Genomic DNA, 23,342 nt, shown 5'->3' on the forward strand with positions numbered 1-23,342 from the left:
TCTCGGGGCAACGGTATGAAACCGTCTTAAATACAAACAGTCCCGTCCTCGGTAAAATCCTGAAAATTGGGGGCTGAAAATTCAGCATACAAAATGACACAGAAAATGCCCTTGGATGAATTGGTCTTCGAACTTTCTCCATGAGGTTTCAAAGGTCGACTTTTAGGCAGGTCACGGGCCAGGCGTCTTCCCTGCCCGAAGGATTGGCGCCCAATTCCACCCCCTTTGGACGTCACCTGAACCCGCAGGGCCCCGTTTCCAGGGATTCCCCCAGGGGTTCCCCGCGGGAAAGCTGGGAATGTGCAGCAGGAAGGGGCCGAGGCGGGCTCGTCCGCGGGGCCCTCGCCCCCGCCCCTCACGTCCTTTTCCTCCAGGGCGTCGCCCGCCTCTCCTTCTGCGCCTGGGCAGCCCGCTGCCTCTCGGCCTCCTCGGCCTTCCTCTTCTCCTCCTTGGCCTCCTTGTAGCGCCACTTGGGCAGCTGCAGGTGGGCGCTGTCCTTGGTGCTGCCCTTGGAGGGCGGCCGCTCGGGCTGGAAGGTGGGCGCGGGCGCCTTGCTCACGCGCACGCGGGGAATGACCACACCGGGCCGCACGCTGCCCCTCCGCAGCCGGTGCAGAGCCAGCAGGCTGGCCTTCCGTGGGGCGCCGGGCGGCCGCGGGGGGCTCCCCTCCCTGCAGACCTCCAAAGTCTGTGCCGGCCGCGGCGGCGGCGGCGGCTCCGCGCCCCGCCCCTGGCCCGGTTCCTCCTGCGCATCCCTGCGCGCCCGCGCCTGTAGGATCTCCTGCACCGCCAGGCGTCTCTTCCCCACGCACGGCGGGCTCTCGGGACACACGGTCTGGCAGGCCACGGCCACCGCGGGGCTGGAGTGGCCGGTGGTCATCCTGACCATGTGGTCCAGGACCCCGCCATCCTGCGGGTCGCGGACGCGGGGGCCGAGCGCGCTTTGCAGGAAGCGCGTGAACTTCTGCAAGCAGTTCTTGGAGCTGGCGGCGGGCTTGGCGGACCCGGGCAGGGCCTGGGGCAGCTCCGGCCGGTACTTGTCCCCAAACTGCTCCGGGCACGGCCGCTCCAGCAGCCTCTGGATGAGCCGCACCGCCTCCAGGCGCCCCGTGTAGGCAGCCCACTCCGGGGGCGACATCCCGCGCCGGGGGTCCCTCGCATGCACATCTGCCCCTGGAAAAGACAAGGCAAACGGCCGTGGGCGGATGGACGCGCCAGGAACTTTCCAGCAGAGGGGCAGAATAACCAACGTAGGTGGTACAGTGGGTGGGGAGGGCGCGTGCCTTGCGCGTGGGGCACCCTGGTTCAACCCCCTGCATCCCATATGGCCCTCCGAACTCTGACAGGGGTGATCTCAGACGCAGAGCTAGGAGTAAGCCCTGAGCACCACCGGGTGAGCACCCCCCACCCCAAATGAAAGCTGAAGGCAGTGACTGAGGCAAAAGCCCCCCCCCAAATACCAGAACCAAAGAGATGACATGAAGGGGACACCCGAGAAACAGCCCCTCTGCTACCTTGACTTACAATTCCAAGTTTATTATTTAGGAGGATGGGAAGGGTCTGCTCACCCCGAGTCGTGCCCGGGGTGCCCCGCTGGGGATGCGCTCAGGGACCCATGTGGGGTGGCAGGAATCAGGCCAGGCAGGCTGTGTGTAGGACGAGAGCTTTCCCTGTGGGACTTTCTCACTCCTTGGATCCTTGTTATTGGGGGAAGGGGAGATGTCGCTCAAGCAGTGCTCAGGGGTCTCTCCAGGATTCAACTGGTCAAACTGCTGCTGCTTCTGGGGACCCCAGGGCAGTCCTTGTCAGCGCAGAGGGTGATGCAGTGCAGGGGACTGAACTCAGCAGTAACACCCCAGCCCGACCTTTATGCATCCCATGTAAGGTTTCCCATTCCTGTCCCATGATCCCAAACCAGCAGGGGCTTCTTGGTGCTTCTGAGTCCACACCCGGCAGTGCTCAGCGCTCACTGGGGACTGATCCCGATTGGTCCTTACACAGTAGTGAGGGTCGAACCTAACCACTGCCCTGCCTGGCCCGATCCCAAGCACTCAGACAAACCTCGGTCTCAGCGTCCCACGAGGTCTGTGACAGTGCAGATGGCCTGCGGGCAGGAAGGACTCGTGGGAACTGGGCTGAACCCAATTCGGCTAAACACCCTTTGGGTTTTGAGGTGACACTCAGCAATGCTCAAAGATTATTCCCGGTTCTGCGCTCAGGGATCACATCTAGTGGTGCTCCGGGGACCATATGGGACACCGGGGATCGAACCCAGGTCAGCCAATGCAGTAGTGTAGAGCCCTCCCCGCTGTACCATCTCTCCAGCGCTCAGTGGAAATCCTGAGCTTCCTGTGGCTTCCTGGAGAAGGCAGTTGGCCTTGGGGGCCCGGAGGCCCTGGAACACTGGTACCACCTACCAGGTCACAGGCTGGCATCTCCTGCAGTACCCACTCAGGTAGCTTCCAACAACCTCTTGTCCAGCTCTCTGATGGGCTGCAACTCTAGAGGGACCCCGATCTTCCATCCTCGGGGGCTCCTGAACACGAGGCGTTTCCTCACTAAACCACCCCACACCCCCTCCTCCGATCATTGCGAAGCTCGGCTCAGCTTGGTGACGCGTGGGTCAAAGTGGGCTCCAGAGTATAGGGAGTGACCAGCACCTGCTGTTCAGCTCGTCCTGGCCCGGTTTCAACCACACGGATAGTTGGAAATTATTCAGGGGTTCAAGTCCCATTTGTCATATCTGCACTGGCAAAGCAAGTGGAGAACTAGGGCAATTACCTGGTGTGGGGGTCCCCCGGGGCCTGGGTCAGCAGCAGTGTCCCCAGACAGCCCCAGGAACCCAACCCGGGTGAACAGAAGGTCGACAAATTCACTGTGCCCCAATGCCAGGAAGACCTGCCCCCGCCCCCCGCAACACCTGAGCTCACCCACTCATGCTCTGAATCCTGTGGCACACTAAAGAAAAGTCGCACAAGGAGGCGTGGTAATTATTTGGACCTGGAAATCGGGATGAAACTCATTAGCTCGAGGACGATTTATAAACTGACGAAAATGAAAAGGAGGCAGTAAAAGTGTCGCGGCGAAAAATAGATGACACATTAAACCTTAATTAATTGCATGTCACTTAAAAGGGAACAAACTGCAAAATGAAAATCTTAATGAACGTGGCCCGAAAGAGACATTCTTCAAATGCTAATGGGAGGGCGAGAGCCGGCTGCCGAGCGTGGCGGCCCGCCGGCGTCTGGGGTTCTGGCGTCCCAGGGAAAACACAAACACCAGGGCCGCCGAGGCCACCACGGGTGCTGAGAAGCTCACTCGGGGTCACGGAAGGCAAGTCCTGAGGACCGACGCATGACATCTGCGCCTTGCAGGGGACACGCAGAAGCTCTGCAGGGCAGCTCTGGGCAGCCCCAGCTCCCCCTCCAGGCTGCCAGCTCAGCACCCCTCAAGCACAGAAGAGTTGAGCACCTGCCCAGGGGTCCATCCCGCCTCCTTGAGGCCGACACTTTGCTACGAAAACATCCTCTATTCCAGGACCTGGGGCCGGAGCGATAGCACAGTGGGAAGGGTGTTTGCCTTGCATGCGGCCGACCCAGGTTCAATCCCCAGCATCCCATAGGGTCCCCAGAGCACTGCCAGGAGTGATTCCTGACTGAAGAGCCAGGAGTGAGCCTTGAGCATCACCGGGCATGGCTCTCCAAAAGCCAAATAAATAAAAATAAAGCCACTGCTTCATTATTCCAGGGTCTGAGCACATGCTCTGTGTGCAGATGCAAGTACCACAACGGCCACAACTGGCAGCAGGCCTGTGTCCAGAGCCCCGAATGAGTGAACCCCAAACACAGCGGGGTTACTGAGGGGTGGCCCCCAAACCAAACCAAAATCCCCTCTTCCATTCAGGGTGGAAAGTTGGTCTGAAAGGGGGCCCTGACTTCCAGCGGCCCCAAACAGGTCTTGGCAGGTGACTGATTTCCCAGAAGCAGTCTGTGCAAGCGGGCATCTGTGAAGTCACATAGGACACAGTGAAGAGACAGGGTCACCCTCTGTGCCAAGCCAACGGTTGCTGGAGACGCCTGCGAGTGACAGGTTTCGGCCAGCGGCGGGCGTGGGCAGTGCCCTTGATGGACCCAGAGACTCAGTCAGCGACCTGAGAACCGTTTCAGCTCACTCGCACGGATCAGCTCTTCTCTTCGACCCACTTCCTCCTTCCTGCCCATTAAACAGCCCTCGCTGGGTTCCGGCTGGGGCATTGCTGGGTTTCCCCCCTGGTCTGTGTACCAGAAACTTCCATCTGAGCTCTGGCTCCCAGTAAACACGGACGCGTAGTCCTTTCTGTCCATTCCCTGATCCTGGGATCACCTGAGTATTTTTCAGAGGGTCTGGGCAGGGCTAACGTCAGCTGCCCAGCAGGGAGCCCAGTTCAGCGGGTGGCTACCAGTGCTCCCATCTTCCCTCCCCTCTCTCTACCTGCTCACCCCATTTCCCCAGGGTCACTTCTAGAAAACCGAACACACGCCCAGGCCTTATCCCAAGACCTCGCCTCTGTGGCACCCACGCTCACGCTCACGCCCTGTCCTCAGTGATCTGCGGTGCCCGGTTTAAAAGCTCTTTCTCTGCCAAAGAACTTGAAACAATTGCAACTTGCACTTGCTCAGTTAAGGGGAACGTGTTTCTTCCCGGGAACAGAGAGAAGGATCGGCGGCAACTCGTGCTGGGATTCCCAGGGTGAGAGGGAGCAGCGGCCACAGCGCCCCAGGCCTCGGCTGAGCTCCCTCCTGGGGCCCCGTCCAGCAGGCCATGGGACCCGTGTTCAAGCAGCAGAGATCTCTTCCCACTTCCGCTCACTCACACCCCTCTGAAGTACCAGGTTCCACGGCCCCCGTGTCCAGCAGAGCCCGTGTCCTTCCTAGAGAAGCAATCCAAAAAAGTCCATGTATTTTTCTTTTTAATAAAAATCGAGAGTTCTGATAGTCCTCCTGTTCTTTCATTCTGCGTCTGACAAGACTGAGGAGAGTTAACAGGATGGAGCCCACTTCGAGGGTGTCTAGCTCAAGCATTCACTGGTCCTATGGAACAGGAGGACACGGCGACTCAGAAACTCCTCTCCGACAGCGGGCGCTGTGGTCTGAGGCGGCCAGGGGCCCATTCCTAAGCACGCACTAGCGTGGGTTCCTTCTGCATGGAAAATGCGCCAGGGATGGTCATCGTTGTCATCGGTGGTTTTTCTTCAGCTGCTCTGTGGGGAAGGGTCCTCTGAGAGAAACTCGCGGGGGACAGAAGGTGACCCCTTGGCCTCGCCCATGTAAAGTCTGGGTTCAGTTCCCAGCACCACATGACCCCTGAGCACCAGCAGGATCACCCTCTGAGCACTGAATGGAGAGTAGCCCAAAAGCACTGAGTGGAGAGTAATCTCCAAGCACGGAGTAGAGAGTAGCGCCACAGCACGGAACCAAGAGTAAACCCTGAGCACAGCCAGGCGTGAAAACCAAAACAAAGTGGACAGGACAGGGATTAAGGCACTTGCCTTGCATGTGACTGTGCAGGGCACCACACCCGGTCCCCAAGGAGGCGGGTGGGGGAGGGGCCCGGGGGGTGGGGCCAGGCTGGCAGGGGTCCGGGAGGGGCAGGAGGGTGGGAGGCAGGCAGGTGGGCGGGGGAGGGGCGGGCAGGGATGGGGGCAGGCCGGCGAGAGGTCCCTTGCTCCGGCTGGTCCCGGCCCAGCCCAGCCCAGCCTACCTGCCAGCATGAGTGCGCGCACACACTCGGTGCGCCCGTGCATGGCGGCCTTCATCAGGGCCGAGAAACCCAACACATTCCTGCGCTCCAGGTCGAGGCCAGGGAAGTAGTTGAGCAGGTAGCTGGTGACGGTGGCATGCCCTGCGGAGAGAGTCGCGCCCTCAGATACGAACGTGGGGGCCACAGGGGGCACAGATAGGCGCCCCGGAGCCTGCCCCAACCTGAGCCCGTGTCCAGGTTCAGTCCCAGCACACACTCACACACACACACACACACCCAGGGTCCCAGCAGGTGGAACCCAAGCAGTGAGGGGCCCCAGGGGGTCCCGGACAGGCTTCAGGCCACCTGCCTTAGGAGTGGGCCTGAGGGCCCGAGAGAGCACAGCGGGCGGGGGGCTTGCCTCCCCGTTCCATCCCAGCACCCCACATCGTCCCGGAGTCGGCCAGGAAGGATCCATTCCCGGGCACAAAGCTGGACTGAGCCCCGACCCGGTGGGGGTGGCACAACGCGGAAGCAACACCTGAGCACCATCCCATGGGCGTGTGGCTGCGTCCTGGGACACAGAACCCCGGGGCAGAGTCAAGCCCAAGGCCCCGCGCAGAGAAGCGAATGTGCAGGGGACTGGCTGACCAGGCGGTGGCCAGAGCAATGCTGAGGCTGAGCCCCCGAGTCCCGCCGGGCCCCGTTTCCAGCCCTGCTGTGGGTGGTCCGCACGGTCTCCCTGGTGGGCTTTTGGGATGCAGGGGCAGAGATGCAGAGGGGCCTAGGAGTGCTCTCAGCTGGGCTGGACGATGCTCCAGGCCTCCCAGCTCACCGGGGCTTTCACCGCCCTGGACTTTCCTGCGCTGAAGTCATTCTTGGCACAGAGGGGACAGAAACCCCCAGGGAAACTCCCCGATTCTCCCGCCTCGCCCCCTCTCTGCAGTGCTTCCCCTCAAGGGCGCAGGGGGAGAGTCGTGGAAAACACCAGCTTTTCTCCCCTCCACCGTTGCCATTTATCCTGCTACTGTCTAGGAGAGGCTGGTCTGGTGCTGGGGGTTGACCCCTGGGCATCATGTGTGCCAAGTGCCCATCCTGGCCTCAAAGGGCTGCCCTGCCTCCTCTCACCCACCTCAGCCCACCCCACTTCTTCCGCCCTGGGCTACTCCCCTTCCCTCACCCACCCTCCTTTGCAAACGCATGCCCATCGGATGGCACCCTACCCCCAACTGCCCACCGTGCCCTGCGCCACATGACCTCCATCTGCCAGGTGGAAGGGTAGTCAGTGGGACACTTGAGGTCATCTGCCAGGGGCAAGGGAAGGCCCTCCGGGGCAGCCCCCCTCTCATGTGAGGCTCAGCTCCTACATCCCCGAGAAGAGCACGGCCAGGCTCGACTCGCACCAAGGCCCCGAAGATGAGACGGGTGGCCCGCGGCTGTTCCGGCAGAAGCACCTTCTGGTTCTGATGGGCCCCAGCTCGCCCGCAGGCAGGAGGAAAAGGCGGCTCTCAGCCGGCACAGCGAGCGACTTATCTTCACTGGTCTAAGGGCTTGGGGCTTTTTTTGTTTGGTTTTGGGGTGTGCTGGTGGTGGTGCTCGGGGATCACTCCTGGCAGTGCTCCGGGATGAGGCAGTGCTGGGGATCCAACCTGGGGTTGCGGCGTGCAAGGCATGAGCTACAGCCCATGGAACTTTCTCCTGGTCCTTTTCTCTCTCTCCCTGTTCCCAGCGATGCTCAAGAGAGACGCCTGGCAGGTGTAGCACAGGGATTTGAACTGGAGTTAATGGTGTGAGGCAAGTGGCCAATCTCTCTCTGTGTTCTCTCTCTCTCTCTCTCTCTCTCTCTCCCCCCCCCGCACACACACACACTCGGTGGGCTCAGGTCACATTAAACATGGCTCAGCGGAGTCGAGGCTATTCTCTCTCTCCAGTCACCAAAACATTCTCCTTCCACGAAGATCCTAAGCTCTCCCCCTCCCAGCTCCCTGCCCACCCCCCAGTTTCTCTCTCTAGTCCCCCCTTCCTCAGATGCTGGAATCCCCCCCCCCCGCCAGCTCAAGAGCTCTGGACGCAGAGAGATGGCCCACAGGGATGGCCATGCTCTACATGTGGAATCCCGGGTTCGAGCCCCGGCAGCCCAAGCTTCCCTGAGATCACCTCTGGGAGTGACCCCCGAGCACAGAACTAGAAGTATCCCCTAAGGCATGCCAGGGTGACCTAAAAAACAAACAGGACAAGAAGGAATGTCCGGTAAAAATGAAATTTTCTTAGACCCTTTGCTGTTTACGGACGCCAGTGGAGGCTTGTCGATGCGAGTTTGCGTCAGGAAGAGCAGTGCCGTGGCCCAGTGCTCGGGGAGATTCTGCGCTGATCGTGGCCGCGACTGCATCAGCAGAGGGAGGCCACAGGGCAAGGAGACCCACAGGGACCCTCAGGCCAGGCCCGTCCCCAGTCTGGGCGTGTCCGCAGGCCCTGACACACGCGCCTGGCACGGACAGGCACCAGATGAGCCCAGGTTCTCCTGGTCAAACAGCCTCTCTGGGCCAGGCGTGCCCGGGTGATCCCTGCATGCAGAGAAGGAGCAAGCCCCGGGCACCTCTGGGGTGACACAGCCACCTGCTACGAGCCCCTGTGAGGGTGTCAGGCTTTAGAGGAGTGTCAGGTCCCTCCAGGCCTGCTCACTGGCCACCTGCCCAGCTGCCCCAGGTGAGCAGAGCACCACCCACTCAGCCACCCTGCCCAGGTCCCCCAGGAGAGCAGAGTTCCACCCACTCAACCACCCTTCCCAGCTCCCCCCAGGAGAGCAGGGCGCCACCCACTTGGCCACCCTGCCCCGCTTCCCCAGGAGAGCACAGCGCCATCCTCTTAGACACCCTGCCTACCTCCCCTGGGGAGAGCTGAGAAGCACCCCCTCAGCAACCCTGCCCAGCTCCCCCAGGAGAGCAGAGCGCCACCCACTTGGCCACCCTGCCCAGGTTCCCCAGGAGAGTAGAGAGCCACCCACTCGGTGACCCTTGCAAAGGGCTGTTGGAGCCAAAGGCAGCTGAGAACAAGCAGCTCCCTTGGCCCGATGCGGAGTCTGAGTTGCCCCCAGCCCTCTTCCTTCCCTGGGACCCGGGAAAGTGGAAGGTCGCCGGCACCTAAGATGAGCTCTGGGCCTCCCGCCTGGTAGCCCAGCCAGCCCAGAGCCACCAGCTGGGCTCCCCAGGGCCGTGGCTGTCACAGGCTCCCGCCTCCTGCTCCAGGGGCCGGCCGGGCTCTCGGAGGCCTGTTTGCTCAGAGACTGTCTTCGCTGCTTCCCTCCCCAGGGCTCTAGCCCTCAGTTCCCTGCACACGGAGTTCCTCCCATTTCCTGCCGTTAGCTTGCCCCATCGAGCCCTGGTCTGGGACGCCCCAGGCAGTGCCTCTGCAGAAAAGCATCACAGGGGACGAGTGTGAGCACCTGAGTCAGCCCAGGGAAGGCAAAATTAAAAACCATCCGCGCTGGGCTGGTCCTTACCGTGTCCAGCCTGCAGGGGAGGAAGAGGACAGGCCAAAGCTTCCTCAGACACTGGGTCTGCAGAGATGGGGCCAGGCCACACAGAGACCGAGGGCTTGCTCCAGTGCCTGCCCGCGCTTAAGAAAGTAGCCTCTTGGGACTGGAGTAAGTCCTGAGCACCGTTGAGTATGACCCCCAAACCAAGCCAAAACAAAACAAACAAAATTAACAAACTGTCCGGGAAAATGAGCTAACAGGGCTGGAGCAATAGCACAGCAGGGAGGGCGTTTGCCTTGCACACGGCCGACCAGGGTTCGATCCCCAGCATCCCATGTGGTCCCCCGAGCACCACCAGGAGTAATTCCTGAGTGCAGAGCCAGGAGTAACCCCTGAGCATCGCCGGGTGTGACCCAAAAAGCCAAATATTAAAAAAAAGAAGAAGAAGAAAAGAAAGAGGAAGAAAGCAGGCACCTCCTTCCAGAAGCACACCTGGCTGTCCCTCCTCCTTGAAGCTCCTCCTGGTGACCGTGCAGGTCGGGGGCACCCCAGCTGCTGCCTGGGGCCCCGGAAGCTTTGTCAGCATGTCTCAGCAGCCTCTCAAGGAACCGCATCTCCGTCCGTCATGATGACCCATCAAGTAACCCTTCTGGGTGACACACTCACCACCAATTTCCAGGGCTCTGACAAGACCCCTATGGTTTTCAACTCTGGAGGGGGGATGGGAGGTGGGTGTTGTCTTGGGCCACTGGCTCACATTGTTGTTCATATTCCACACGCTAGTAACTGTTTCACTTCCTGACTGGCTCCACTGAGCACAGTCACCACCTTGGGTCTGATACGTGTTGTCCCCACAGGCGAGTTCACTGTTTCCCATAGCAGGGCAGGAGCCCCCGAGGAGAGACCACATGTAGGCTCTTGAGTTAATGCTGCAGTGAGCCAGGAGTGCAAACACCCTTCAACACCCCGGGGAACGCGCCCTGGGCCCTGCTTTCCTGCCCAGGGGCCTTTGCACATGCTCATTCTAGCACCTTCTGCTTCTCCTCTGCACCCAGTTGCTTGAAGGGTCAGACTGTTCAGTGCAAGCTGTTCCCTGGCTGTGGCACCCAACGGGCACCTATGCCATGTTGTGCAAGGTCCATGTGTGGAGGGACACACATGGCCCCCAGCACCCTCAGGAACCTGCTCCTACATGCAGGGCTTCCAGCGTGCAGCCTGGTGGGTGGGAGGGATGAGGAATCCTCCCTCCTCCCTCTGAAACAACCCTCTCAGCTGCCAGGCAATCCTCAAGATCTCAGACCAGAAAGAAAAACGACTTTGACTTTCTGTGGGGCCACACCTGGCTATGCTCAGTGCTCACTCCTGGCTCTGCACTCAGGGGTCACTCCTGGCAGGGCTCAGGGGGCCATATGGGGTGGCGGGAATCAAACCTGGATCGGCTGCATGCAAGGGGAGTAGCCTGCCGGCACCCAAAGAAAAAAATCAATTTATTCATTAAAACATTTTTTCTTCTTTTTTGGGGGGGGGGGAGAGGGGAGGTGGGTTGGTTTGGGGGCCACACTTGGCTGTGCTCGCCCTGGTCACTTCCCGCTGCCTGGGGGACCATCTGGGGAACTAGGAATCGAACTTGGGTTGGTCACATGCAAGGCAAAGACACCCTCCCTGCTGTACTGCCTCTCCAGCTCCAAAACCTCATTCACTCGTCACAGTTGATTACTGGTAGAGACCCAAAGCCAACAGCCTCCAACAGAGGGTCAGCCCAGAGACCCATCTAATCCCAACACAATGACCAGCAGCTCAACTGCCCAGGTGGGAACCAGCCTAAAGGCTGAGCAGTCTGGGATGGGCCAACCGCCCCTACCCCCGGAGACCCAGCAGCCCTAGTCCACACCCGCCATTTGCCGGCAGAAAAATGGCCCAGTGCCGAGTCTCCAAGTCAGGGACACCACAGAATCTTCCCAGTAGGCTGGTCCAGGCTGAGAACCCTGCAGCCTTCTTGGGATGGGGGCGGGCAGGCAGGTTCCCCTTTCTGCCTGAAGGTCCCCCGGCACGCAGCCACGCTGACACCCCCCGCCCGGGAACGGCCCAGCTCCACCACTGAACCTCATCAAGCTGCCAAGCACCACAGTGTCCCAGATCCATAGGCCCCGGGCCACACAGCCACAACAGCTCAAGGCTTCCTAGCGTGGTCCGCCAGCAGTAGGAGAGGAAAGCTGCAGGCGAGACCCGTCCCGGGTGCCTGAGCGACACAAGAGAAGACCCAGGTAGTGCCGGCCGACCAACTGACCGACACAGCAGATGCTTAGACAACGACAGAACGGTGCTCACAAATCAGCTACCGTGGGGCTCAGCCGTGGGAATTCCATTTGCCTTTGTGTCGTAACAATGGGAAGTAGATTTAGTGTGCCTTCGAGGGGGCAAGCTAGTGGGTGGGTAACACAAGACATTGGTGGAGGGAAGGGTACACTGGGGATGGGATTGGTGTTGGGACACTGAGTGCCTAAAACAACTTGGTAAATCACTGAGTGACAATAAAAAAATTTTTAAATAAAACTTTTTTAAATTATTTATTTTTTTTGAAGAAAAGAAAACACTGATTGAACATTTGACTGAGTGCCAATTGTGTGTTCTAATTCTCATGTATGCCTCTTGCTATGGAAAGGTAACAAGCTCTGCTCTAAAAAACATACCTCTGCCCGGGCACATCCGACCACCTTTGTTTTCAGAAACAAATTTGGGGAACTTCACAGCGGCAAGAGTTTTTTTTCTTTTTAGGTCACACCCGGAATGCACAGGGGTTCTTCCTGGCTCTGCACTCAGGAATTACCCCCGGAGGTGCTCAGGGGACCATATGGGATTCTGGGAATCGAACCCGGGTCGGCCGTGTGCAAGGCAAGCGCACTACCTGCTGTGCTACCGCTCCAGCCCCCAAAACCATACAAACTTTTTTTAAAAATAAAAGAAATGTAAACCATACAGTCTTTAAGTCTAAAGACTTGGCTGGTCTGACACCAGGTCTTCAAAACGTCATTTTCCAAACAAACCCAGTAGAGGGAACTGTTGGCTTTGGAAAGACTGATCCCACCAAGGCTGCAGGAGAGAACCCGGCTCATCCAGGAGAAAGAAATGCAGAGAAGTGAGCAAGAGGAAGATGGGGTGTGGAGGAGGTTGGGGGCAGGTGTCTGATGGAGGAGTGTGAAGGAAGGTATCTGATTGGAGGAGGCTGGGGACAGGTGTCTGACGAAGGAGGCTGGAAGCAAGTGTCTGATGGAGGAGGCTGGGGGCAGGTGTCTGATGGAGGAGGCTGGGGACAGGTGTCTGACGGAGGAGGCAGGGGCAGGTGTCTTGATGGAGAAGGCTGAGGGCAGGTGTCTAATGAAGGAGGCTGGGGGGGTCAGGTGTCTGATGGAAGAGGCTGGAGCAGGTATCTGATGAAGGAGGCTGGGGGCAGGTGTTTGATGGAGGAGGTTGAGGGCAGGTCTGAGTTATTTGCACAGCGGGTGGTTTGGCTTGGGCCACGCAGCAAAGTTGTGAAAAATGAGCTTACAAAACAATCACAACAACGACAAAATGGCAAGGGCTAGAGACTCCCAAGTTCTCAATAATGAAAGCGGCAAAACCAAGTAAAGGAGAAACACTTTAGAAAACCCCCAAACCACAGTGCAGGCAGGTATTAATCATGCTGCCGGGCAGAGAGAACCCAAGGAGGCGAAGAAAACCAAGCAAACCCCGTCCACAAAGACGGAAGGGGCGGCCCCTGTCCCCCATGTGCCCAGGGCCCCCCTGCCCTCCCCCGCACCCCCGACTTGAATCACTGCCAGGCCGGTGCCAACGCAGCCATCCCCAACCCATGATGTGCATGAACTCAAGGAAGAAAGTTTTCAGGCTGCAGGGGCTACTGGACCCAAAGCAGCTTCGCCGAGGACAGGAACACACGGTCCAGCCCGGGCACAGCAGCGTTCCGCAAGCTCATGTCAAACCCATTTCATTAGTGGAGGTGGAGGAGCGGCGCCAGTTGACAGCATCCAGGGTCTTGGGGACTACCTAGGGTCAGCGCTGCCCGCTCTCCATGGACGAGCCTCACAGGGAGTCCCAGCCTGCCCCCAGCAGGAGAGCAGGTGACTGTAGGATAACATTGGTTTGTCCTTCCTGCCTTGCCACAGGGAACTTAGGTTTAATGGGTTACTCCCATCACAGTGCTCCCATTTCTTTGTGTTTATCTGTAATCTCTTTGTGCTCTGCTTCCCCAACCGGCTAATCACCTTTATCTCCTAATCAGACTCTGTTAACTTGTAAATATTGCTTTTCTCTTCTCCTTATGTCCTTTGCATGGTAATTCACAGTAATGTACTTTTTATATAGACACAGGAAGACAGTTAATGCGATGCTTTTGTAACTTGGGAGTTAACTGACTCCGAATGATATTCACTCCTGGGCATCGATTTTCTCAACTTAAGCCTCAGTTGCCCTTAGTTCCTAGCACCCCAAAAGCAGGGTCCCAACGAGGGACTGGATGACCCAGGGCAAGCTGTGAGCTACCCTGGCATTGACATGGGCCTGACCAAAGTGCCATAATACTTAACTATAAATTAAGAGCGTGGTCATGGGCAAACGCTATCATGATCCAAAAAGTAACAGCTGGATTAGGACCCTGCTGGGGTTAGGAAAGATTAATCTGGCCTGAGCACTATAGTCGGAGATCTACAGTGAGATGCCCCCAGGAGAGCCATCCTATAAGCTTAATGTAACTCTTACTGTGTCTTACAAAAAGGACAATGCTCTGAATTAACTATGCAAAGGACTTAAGGAGAAGAGAAAAGCAGTATTTACAAGTTAATAGAGTCTGATTAGGAGATAAAGGCGATTGAAGAAGCAGAGCATGAAGACAGAAGCTACAGTTAAACACAGAGGAATGGGAGCACTGTGATAGGAGTAACCCAATAAACTTAAGCTCCCTGTGGCAAGGCAGAAAGGACAAACCGATAATATCCTACAGGTGACACCCTGTTTGAGAACACTCAGTGGGTGAGCAGGTGACACCTGTTTGAGAACACGAGGCTTCCTTTAGCTCCTGGACTGCTGGCAGACTCAGAATCTGACCTTCAGGACTGCCACCCCAGCCCACCCCATGTCCCCACAGGCCCAGCGCCTCGGACAAGCAAGAACCCAAACCCATGACGGCTTCCAAAGGCTTCTGATCACACAGACTCCGCAGGGGACAGCATTGGTGACACCAGTCACCCGGGGTCACCACTGGCCGAGCCATGGCAGGGACACGATGAAGCAGAACATGGCTCTGGACAGACTGCCCTCCCCCCAGCTCCTCCTTCCAGAAGCTTCCCTGTCACGCAGGGAGATGCTGCACAGGACCAGACCTGCATCGGCAGCTCCCCATGAGATTTCCATGACCAGAAGTGAGAGTGTCCCCTGTTCCTGAAGTCTCAAGGTCAGCCCAGATCACGGTGGGGATCAGGGAAGGAGGAGAAGTCCCCCGGGAGTTGGCGGGAACAAGCGGTCACTCGGGGGGGACTCCGAGCTGAGGCTCCTGAGGGGGCCGAGCCTAGGCACTCCCTGTCCCATCCCACCATCCCAGACCCGTCCCTGCCGGCCCACCGTCCCTCCTCAGCCCTGCTTCACACCCACGTGGGGGTCCCAACGTCTTGGGTGGGTCAGCTTGGAGCAGGGCAGAGGCGTGAGGGTGCCAGCCCCAGCCACCCTAACTCCTATCCAGGAGCTGCTCCACCCTGACTCAGCCTCTGCCAACAATCACGCCATCCAGTCCTCAGTTTCCCTTTCTGAGCACACCAGCTCAGCCCTGGCAGACACCCAGACAGCAGCTGTTTGCTACCCCAGGGTCTGCACCCAGTTCTGCCAGGAGTCAGGGTGCCCGAAGTCAGGGCTGAGGGAGTCCGTGAGCATGAGCGTTCTATTCACAGGGTGCAGACATCATCCCAGCCCGGGAACAGAAATCACCAACGGGTGAATTGTTTCCAAAGGCTCTGGCCTGGGCCCAAGCGACAGGACAGTGGGTTAGGGCACTTGCCTTGCATGTCGTCTAATCCCCATGCAGTGCAGCCCCGCCCCCACTGCTGTCCAATCCCATGCAGTGTAGCCCCACCCACACTGCTGTCCAATCCCCATGCAGTATAGCCCTGCCCACACTGCTGTCCAATCCCCATGCAGTGCAGCCCCGCCCACACTGCTGTCCAATCCCTGTGCAGTGTAGCCCCGCCCACACTGCTGTCCAATCCCCATGCAGTATAGCCCTGCCCACACTGCTGTCCAATCCCCATGCAGTGTAGCCCCACCCACACTGCTGTCCAATCCCCGTGCAGTGTAGCCCCGCCCACACTGCTGTCCAATCCCATGTAGTGTAGTCCCACCCACACTGCTGTCCAATCCCCATGCAGTGTAGCCCCGCCCACACTGCTGTCCAATCCCATGTAGTGTAGCCTCACCCACACTGCTGTCCAATCCCTGTGCAGTGTAGCCCCTCCCACACTGCTGTCCAATCCCCATGCAGTGTAGCCCCGCCCACACTGCTGCCTAATCCCCATGCAGTATAGCCCTGCCCACACTGCTGTCCAATCCCCATGCAGTGTAGCCCCACCCACACTGCTGTCCAATCCCCATGCAGTGTAGCCCCACCCACACTGCTGTCCAATCTCCATGCAGTGTAGCCCCGCCCACACTGCTGTCCAATCCCCATGCAGTGTAGCCCCACCCACACTGCTGTCCAATCCCCATGCAGTGTAGCCCTGCCCACAATGCTTCCTAATCCCATGCAGTATAGCCCTGCCCAGCGAGGCTTGGGGCGTCCTCTCCAGCCCCCATCCCAAGGCTATGTATCAACAACCTCCCCAGAGCAGCGGGTGTGCCTGAGGGCCCCTGAATGAACAAACAGCATCTGTCCCTAACTGGGCCAGGGCCTCCTCTTGGCTGAGTGACCACATGGACGCGCTCCTGGAATTCTGAAAAGGGTCAGTTCCAAGCCTAGCTCCCCGCAGGCTTCCCGGGGGTGCAGTTGTGCAAGAACAGACAGTGCTTTCCCGCACGTCTCCCAGGGTCCAAAGACCATCCTGGATGCGGAGACTGAACCCCAGGCACGCAGGGGGGCGGGGGGGACGACAAGATGAGGCAGTCTGCAGAAACCCGGAATCACGAGGCATCGTGCTAAGGAAAAGGAGCCAGAGGGGGGAGGTCAACACAGCAGGATGACCGCACTCGTCCGCTGGACAGAGACCAACTGGTCACAAGCCTCAGATACTGGAACACAGACCCGGTGGCGCCAGACTGGGGAGGCGGGATGGGGGTGGGGGGCTGGAGAGGAGGGGGCTCGGGAGGGGAGGGGAGAGGGGAGCAGAGAGCTAGACTGGGAGTAACGCGGGAACTTGCGTGGCGGGTCTGAATCCCACGGCAGTGCTCAGGGAGGTAAGACAGGCACCATCCACAAGTGGCGGTTGGGGGGAAGGCGGGCCGGAGGGGCCAGGGCCAGGGCCAGGGCCGGAGGAGGATGGGCTCCCAGCAACTCTCTCCATCAACGCCAGCCGCCCAAGCACTGTCGCTGTCATAGGAACGTTTTAACAAAGTAACCAAGCCCACGGGGAAGCAGCCAACCCTGACCCCATCTGCAGCCTCCCCAGCTTTCTTTCTATTTATTTTTTCCAGTCTAGAGGCGCAGCTCCCAGGCAGTGCTCGGGGACCAGTCGGCACCTCGTGCAGAGGAAACCCGCGCTCCAGCCCTCGGGACCAGCTCCCTGGCCGGCCCCGACCTTCCTGGACTGCAGGGCCCGCTGATCATCGCTGCCCAGGCTGCATCACCTCCACGTCAGGGCAAACCAGCGCCCTTCCCCCACCACTCCACCCCCACCAGCTATGAGCTCTGCAGGGGGTGACTCTTCCAGAAGTGCCCGATTCAGAGCTAGCGGGTCCCAATCCCCAATCCGCGCTGGGGGAGCACTCGGGGCTCCCACAGGCACGAGGAGGACGTACGCCCACGTGCCTCTCGGCACTCGCTCCCCGGGGCTGGGTCTTACCAGCCTGCGCCGCCGTGATGAGCGCCGTGTTGCCCTCGCTGTCCTGCCAGTTCACATCGACGTGGGGGCACTCTGCCAGGGCCACCACCGCGTCCACGAAGCCGTGTGAGCAGGCGACGATGAGGCCGGTCTGCAAAGGAAGGGGGGCTGATGAGAGACGGGCGGCCCTGCGTCCCGGCTCTCAGCGACGGTTTAGAGACATTCGTTTCTGGGGCTGGAGCCGTAAGTTGGTGGTGCCCAGGGCTCACTCCCTGCTCTGTGCTCAGAGTTTGCTCCTGGCTCTGTGCTCAGGGCTCGCTCCCGGCTCTGCTCGGGGCTCACTCCCGGCTCTGTGCTCAGGGCTGATTCCCAGCTCTGTGCTCGGGGCTCACTCCCGGCTCATGCTCAGGGCTCGTTCCCGGCTCTGTGCTCGGGACTCGCTCCCAGCTCTGTGCTCAGGGTCACTCCTGGCTCTGTGCTCGGGGTCACTCCTGGCTCTGTGCTCAGGGCCACTCCTGGCTCTGTGCTCAGGGCTCGCTCCCGGCTCTGCTCGGGGCTCACTCCCGGCTCTGTGCTCAGGGCTGATTCCCAGCTCTGTGCTCGGGGCTCACTCCCAGCTCTGTGCTCAGGGTCACTCCTGGCTCTGTGCTCAGGGTCACTCCTGGCTCTGTGCTCAGGGTCACTCCTGGCTCTGTGCTCAGGGCCACTCCTGGCTCTGTGCTCAGGGTCACTCCTGGCTCTGTGCTCAGGGTCACTCCTGGCTCTGTGCTCAGGGCCACTCCTGGCTCTGTGCTCAGGGTCACTCCTGGCTCTGTGCTCAGGGCCACTCCTGGCTCTGTGCTCGGGGTCACTCCTGGCTCTGTGCTCAGGGCCACTCCTGGAGATGCCAGGGGTCCATCCGTGGTGCCGGCTTAGCGTCTGTGCCCCTGAATGATCTCTCCAGCAAACCTGGGCTTTGCGCCACCTGCATTAGTGACTCCGGCTTACTCCAAAGTCATCACAAACAGATGCCTTGAAATCAAGCCCTGAGAGGCCCAGGGTCCTGCACCTCCACCCCCAAGACCTGTCCCTTTGGAACCTGAGGTCAACCCCAAGGGTGTGACACTCAGCTGGGCCTGAGGAACAAACCTCCCCCCCCCACCCTCCACTGGCTGTGTTTCCCTCACCCTCAATCTCCTCACGAACAAAGGCGGAAGGCTGCAACATCCTGCCCCTCACATGCATTAAGCAGAGCCTCATCCACACACACACAGGGCAGGCCTGGGAAGGTTTGCAGGGCTCGAGGCACTTGCCGTGTACACAACAGACCTGAGTTTAATCCCCCAGCTTTGCCAGGATCGAGCCCTGAGCACAGAGCTGGGAGTGAGCTCTGAGCACAGAGCTGGGAGCGACCCCTGAGCACAGAGCACAGAGCAAGCCCTGAGCACTGCCATGTGTGGCCCATCTTCCGCCCACAAACACACAGAATTTTTTTAAGAGGAAAGAAAGTGTTTCAGAGAGCAAATGAACAAGACACACTCTCACATCAACAGAGTCAAACACAAACACTTGTACTCTCACACACTCATACTTACACACACACTCACCAACTCACACTCACACACATCATTCACACACACTCATATACATTGAGTCGCACTGAACAGGCCATGTCACAGAGGCAACTGAAGAAGCCACTCACACACACACTAATGCTCACAACTTACACACAGACTCACACACCCATTCACACATTCACACACTCACATTCACACACACTCACGCTGACAGTTAAGCACACTCACTCATATATACACTCATACTCTCACACTTGTACTCTCTCACACACACACTCACAGCCACACATTCACAAACACACACACTCACTCAACACACTCACACACACACACTCACACACTCACACACACTGAACAGGCTGTATTGCCTTCTGTCCCTGAGTGGCAGGAGCTCTGAGCTGCCATCCCCGGGCACCCCCAGCTGTGCAGGGGGGACACTCATGCCCCTGTGCCCGTCCCACACTCACTGGGGGGACTGCACCTCCCACCTGAAGGTGCGCGGAGGAAGCGCGTTTGGAAAGGGACGCGGTCAGGAGTGTGGGGTCCTCAGGAACGGGATTGGTGCCCACGAATGAGCCCAGGATGACAGACTCGCAGGGGCTGAGCCCAGCTTGAACCTGGCACTACAAACTGTCGCTCCTGTGCAGGAAGGAATAATCCCTGGACACAGGCAGTGAGACCCCACACGACCCCATAAAGAAACCCCAAGAGTCCCCTCCTTCTCCCAGTGAGAGCACAGCGAGAACCCATGTTGGCACCCCGTGCCCCAGAGCCAGATGTTGCTACAGCCGGTCAGCCTCCTTCTCGTCAGCATGTCCTTCACACGGCCTCAGTGAAAACACTGTGTCACACCGGGGAAAAAATCCATCTCTTTTGCAAACACTGAGCGGATACATGAAGGTTCCAACTCGAATAGGAGCTGGAGAAGCAGAATAAATGCTGACGACACTCGCTTGCCCAGACAACCCCCACTTGGTGGAGGGGGGCAACGCTGGGGCTTGGAAACCTCCTCTGGGCTTGTGGGGAGTGAGTGCGTCCTCAGCAGTTTCCCCGGGACCGGGGAGGGAGTGAGGAGCCCGTCAGTGACACACAGGCTCCCAGCAGGCCTGGCAAAAGAGTACCACTGTAGCGCTGTCCTCCTGTTGTTCATCAATTTGCTCGAGTGGGCACCAGTAACATCTCCATCATGAGCTTGTTGTTACTGTTTTTGGCATATTGAATATACCACGGGGAGCTTGCCAGGCTCTCCGAGAGGAATGGAGGAATCGAACCGGGGTCAAACGTGTACAAGACAAACACCCTACCTGAAAAAGAGTAACTCACAAATATTCAAATTGTGGAAACTCTAGAGAACAACCCAGACTGGTTGGCGTCCTTCCTACAGCAAAATCAGCTCTCTCAGAGAACAAAATGGAATGCCCTGCCACAGAGGCAGGGTGGGATGGGGGGATGGGGGGTGGGAGGGATACTGGGACCCGTGGCGGTGGAAGATGGGCACTGGTGGAGGGATGGGTATTTGATCACTGTATAATTGAAATCCAAGCACAAAAATTTGTAAGTCTACAACTGTAACTCATGGTGTTTCACTAATAAAAAGTTTAAAAAAATAATTATTTGTCATTGTTAGTAAAAAAGTAAAGGCCCTCCCGTTGATCGTCGATTTGCTCGAGCGGGCTCAGTAACGTCTCCATTGGAGACTTTGTTGTTACTGTGTCTGGCATATCGAATACTCTCGGTAGCTTGCCGGGCTCTCCGAGAGGGGCGGAGGAATCGAACTCGGGTCGGCCATGTTGGCTGCGTGCAAGGCAAACGCCCTACCGCTGTGCTACCGCTCAGCTCTCTCATCTCCTGAATGCAAGTCAAAGCTACCATCAGCGTCTTCCAGCTTGGGCCAGCTTTGAAACAGGCTGCTGGGTGTGCCGAAGGAGCCGTCTCTAATCGCTTCCCTCTGAAGAGAAAGAGCTCAGACTGCAGCCAGGCCTGCGGGCTCTCTGGGACGGGGTTCCAGCTCACTCGTCAACACCAATGGTCCGGAAAATGTGTGATTCCACCTGCTAAGCTCCAAAGGCACCTGCAGCATCTCTGCATGGAAACAGTTTTCAAATGATCTGCAACTTCCTGACTTGCAAGGAAGGCCAGTTAAACACCACGGAGACACTTCCTTTTTTATGTAACTGCCAGAGTTCATTTTTAATACGGGGGGGGGGGGGGGGGGAAGAAAGCCATGACTAGAGAGGGAAAAATTTCCAGCCCAGACAGAACCGTGGTTTTTTAAGAAAGCCTTAAACAAAGACCTCATTCCTTGCAGAAATGAGATGTAACATCAGAATTCTAAAAATGTCCTGGGTTATATCAGCAGAGTAAAGTGATGGGTGTGGGGCACTCATCCTCACCAACTGTGTGACGGGAGCGAGAGCCCAGTGGGGAGGGCACTGGCCTTGCACACGGCAGTCCCGGGTTCAATCCCTGTCATCCCAGACGGTCCCCAAGCACCTCCAGGAATAATTCCTTAGCTCAGAGCCAGGAGGGACTCCTAAGCATTGCTGGGTGTGCCCACCCCCAAAAACAAGTGCCCAACACACGAACAATTCTCTCTACACCAAAAATAGAATTATCTGCTATCTATTTGGGTCAGAAATATATTATAGCTTTTTACATCAATGAACATACGTCTCTGCCAAAATTTCCAGTACTGTGGGGTATCCTAGTCCACAGAAGGGCAGAATCCTTTTCTCTGCAGAGTACTTCTGTTTGTTTTTATTTATATGTTTGTTTTGTTTATCTACCTATTTTTGCTTTTTGGGTCACAGCCAGCGATACACAGGGGCTACTCCTGGCTCATGCACTCAGGAATTACTCCTGGCGGTGCTCAGGGGACCCTACCAGATGCTGGAAATCGAACTCGGGTCGGCTGCATTCGAGGCAAACACCCTCCCTGCTGTGCAATGGCTGCAGCCCTGGAAAGTCCTTCTGCTGGGGACTGACAACCACTCCTGTTTCTCCTGTCGTGAGTAAAATCTGCAAGCCAAGGAAGACTCTGTTCATGCCTATGAGTTATGACCACCTCTGTGTGTGTGTGTGTGTGTGTGTGTGTGTGTGTGTGTGTGTATGTGTGTGTGTGTTCCTCCCTGAGATGTGGCACTTCTGGATGAAAGGCAAGCGATGTCTGGGCAGCCCCGACAGCTTGAACACAGGCTGCAAACTTGTTCTCTGGATTGTCCCATTTCCCCAGAGGACCCCGCGCTCAGGGAAACCGTTCCAAAGGACAGCTAATGGCTGGTGTTCTCAAGAGGGCGCCTGGCTGCTGTCCGCCAGCCTCCCTCCCTCCTCTGCCACCACTAAAGGGAACTCTTCTGGAAACAGAGCCCCCCCCCCCCCCCATGGCCACCTCAGGTCAGACCCCTGCGGCACGGCACCGCTGGGGCCCTAGACGTAACTGAGGTCACACATGCCGGTGAGAGCAGAAGAGTTAAAGGGGAGGGCGCATGGTCCTGAGGGCTGTGGAGATGGTCTAGACAGACAGAGGATGGGCTCTGCACCCAGGAGCCCCGAGTTCGATCCCCAGTGGCGCATGGTCTCCCGAGCATAGCCGGGAGCAAGCCCTGAGCAGCAAGCATGGAAGGATGAGCCTCAGCTCTGCCCGGTATGGATCCCACCAAGATAAAAGTATTTCTGTTTCATTTTGGCGTTTGGGCCTCACCCAGCTGTGCTCGGGCCATACTCCACATTCTGCACTCAGGGATCACTCCTGGCAGGGCTCAGGGGCCACAGATAGTGCCAGGGATCAAACCTGGGCTGGCCACATGCAGGGGAGTCTGCCTGCCATACTATATCTCCAGTCCCCAAAACAAAAGCATTAGTTTCCAAGATGTGACTGGGGGGCTGGAGCAACAGCACAGCGGGTAGGGCATTTGCCTTGCACGTGGCCGACCCAGGTTCAATCCCCAGCATCCCACAGGGTCCCCTGGGCACCGCCAGGAGTGATTCCTGAGTGCAGAGCCAGGAGGAACCCCTGTACACCGCCGGGTGTAACCAAAAAAGCAAAGAAATAAAAATTCAAAGCTGTGATTGGGGGGTGGAGAGCCATCCCAGGGCATTGGCCATTTGCTTCCTGCACAGCAGGCCCTGGTTCGATCCCTGGCGGTGAATATGGTCCACTAAGTATTATCAGGAGTGACCCCTTGAGCACCAAGGATGTGACCCCAAAACAAACCAAGTGGACAGTGCTGGACAAAAACAGAGGCTACCCACACAAAGGCACATTCGTGCCGCCCCTCCCCCCTCCACCCCCGCCTTCTGAGCTTCGTTCTTTGAGTCTGGCATTTTTATGTTGCCAATTCGTTTGGCACCATACAGCTGAATAACACAGTTCAGATTGCCTGCATCCGCCCGGGGGTTTCTTATAAACACATCGCCACAAATATAGCCCAGTCCTGCAAACGCATTTTCTCTGCCTCCGGATTCCTCACACGTTCCTTCTCGCTGCCTCTCCTGTAACGCGGCACCAAATGCACACAGCGTGTCAGTCACTCCGCGGTTCAGTTTGGGGGAGTTATCGGGGATGTGACTCGTTGTCGG

General features: G+C 58.1%; 1 protein-coding gene across 1 annotated transcript in view; it reads right to left on the bottom strand.

Moving 5' to 3' along the window:
* Nucleotides 1-325: 325 nt before the first annotated feature.
* The window catches only part of ANKRD33B (ankyrin repeat domain 33B), a 56,671-nt gene continuing 33,654 nt past the window's right edge, over nucleotides 326-23,342 (bottom strand). Inside the window, exons 2-4 of the mRNA XM_056109049.1 lie at nucleotides 17,230-17,359; nucleotides 5,740-5,880; nucleotides 326-1,173 (exon numbers count right to left, since the gene is read on the bottom strand). Coding sequence (XP_055965024.1) covers nucleotides 356-1,173; nucleotides 5,740-5,880; nucleotides 17,230-17,359 — 1,089 coding nt within the window. The 3' untranslated portion in view covers nucleotides 326-355. The remainder of the gene's footprint in view (nucleotides 1,174-5,739; nucleotides 5,881-17,229; nucleotides 17,360-23,342) is intronic.

Source organism: Sorex fumeus, unplaced genomic scaffold (genome assembly GCF_029834395.1).
Source record: "Sorex fumeus unplaced genomic scaffold, SorFum_2.1 ptg000264l, whole genome shotgun sequence".
In the NCBI taxonomy this organism is placed as follows: Eukaryota; Metazoa; Chordata; class Mammalia; order Eulipotyphla; family Soricidae; genus Sorex; species Sorex fumeus.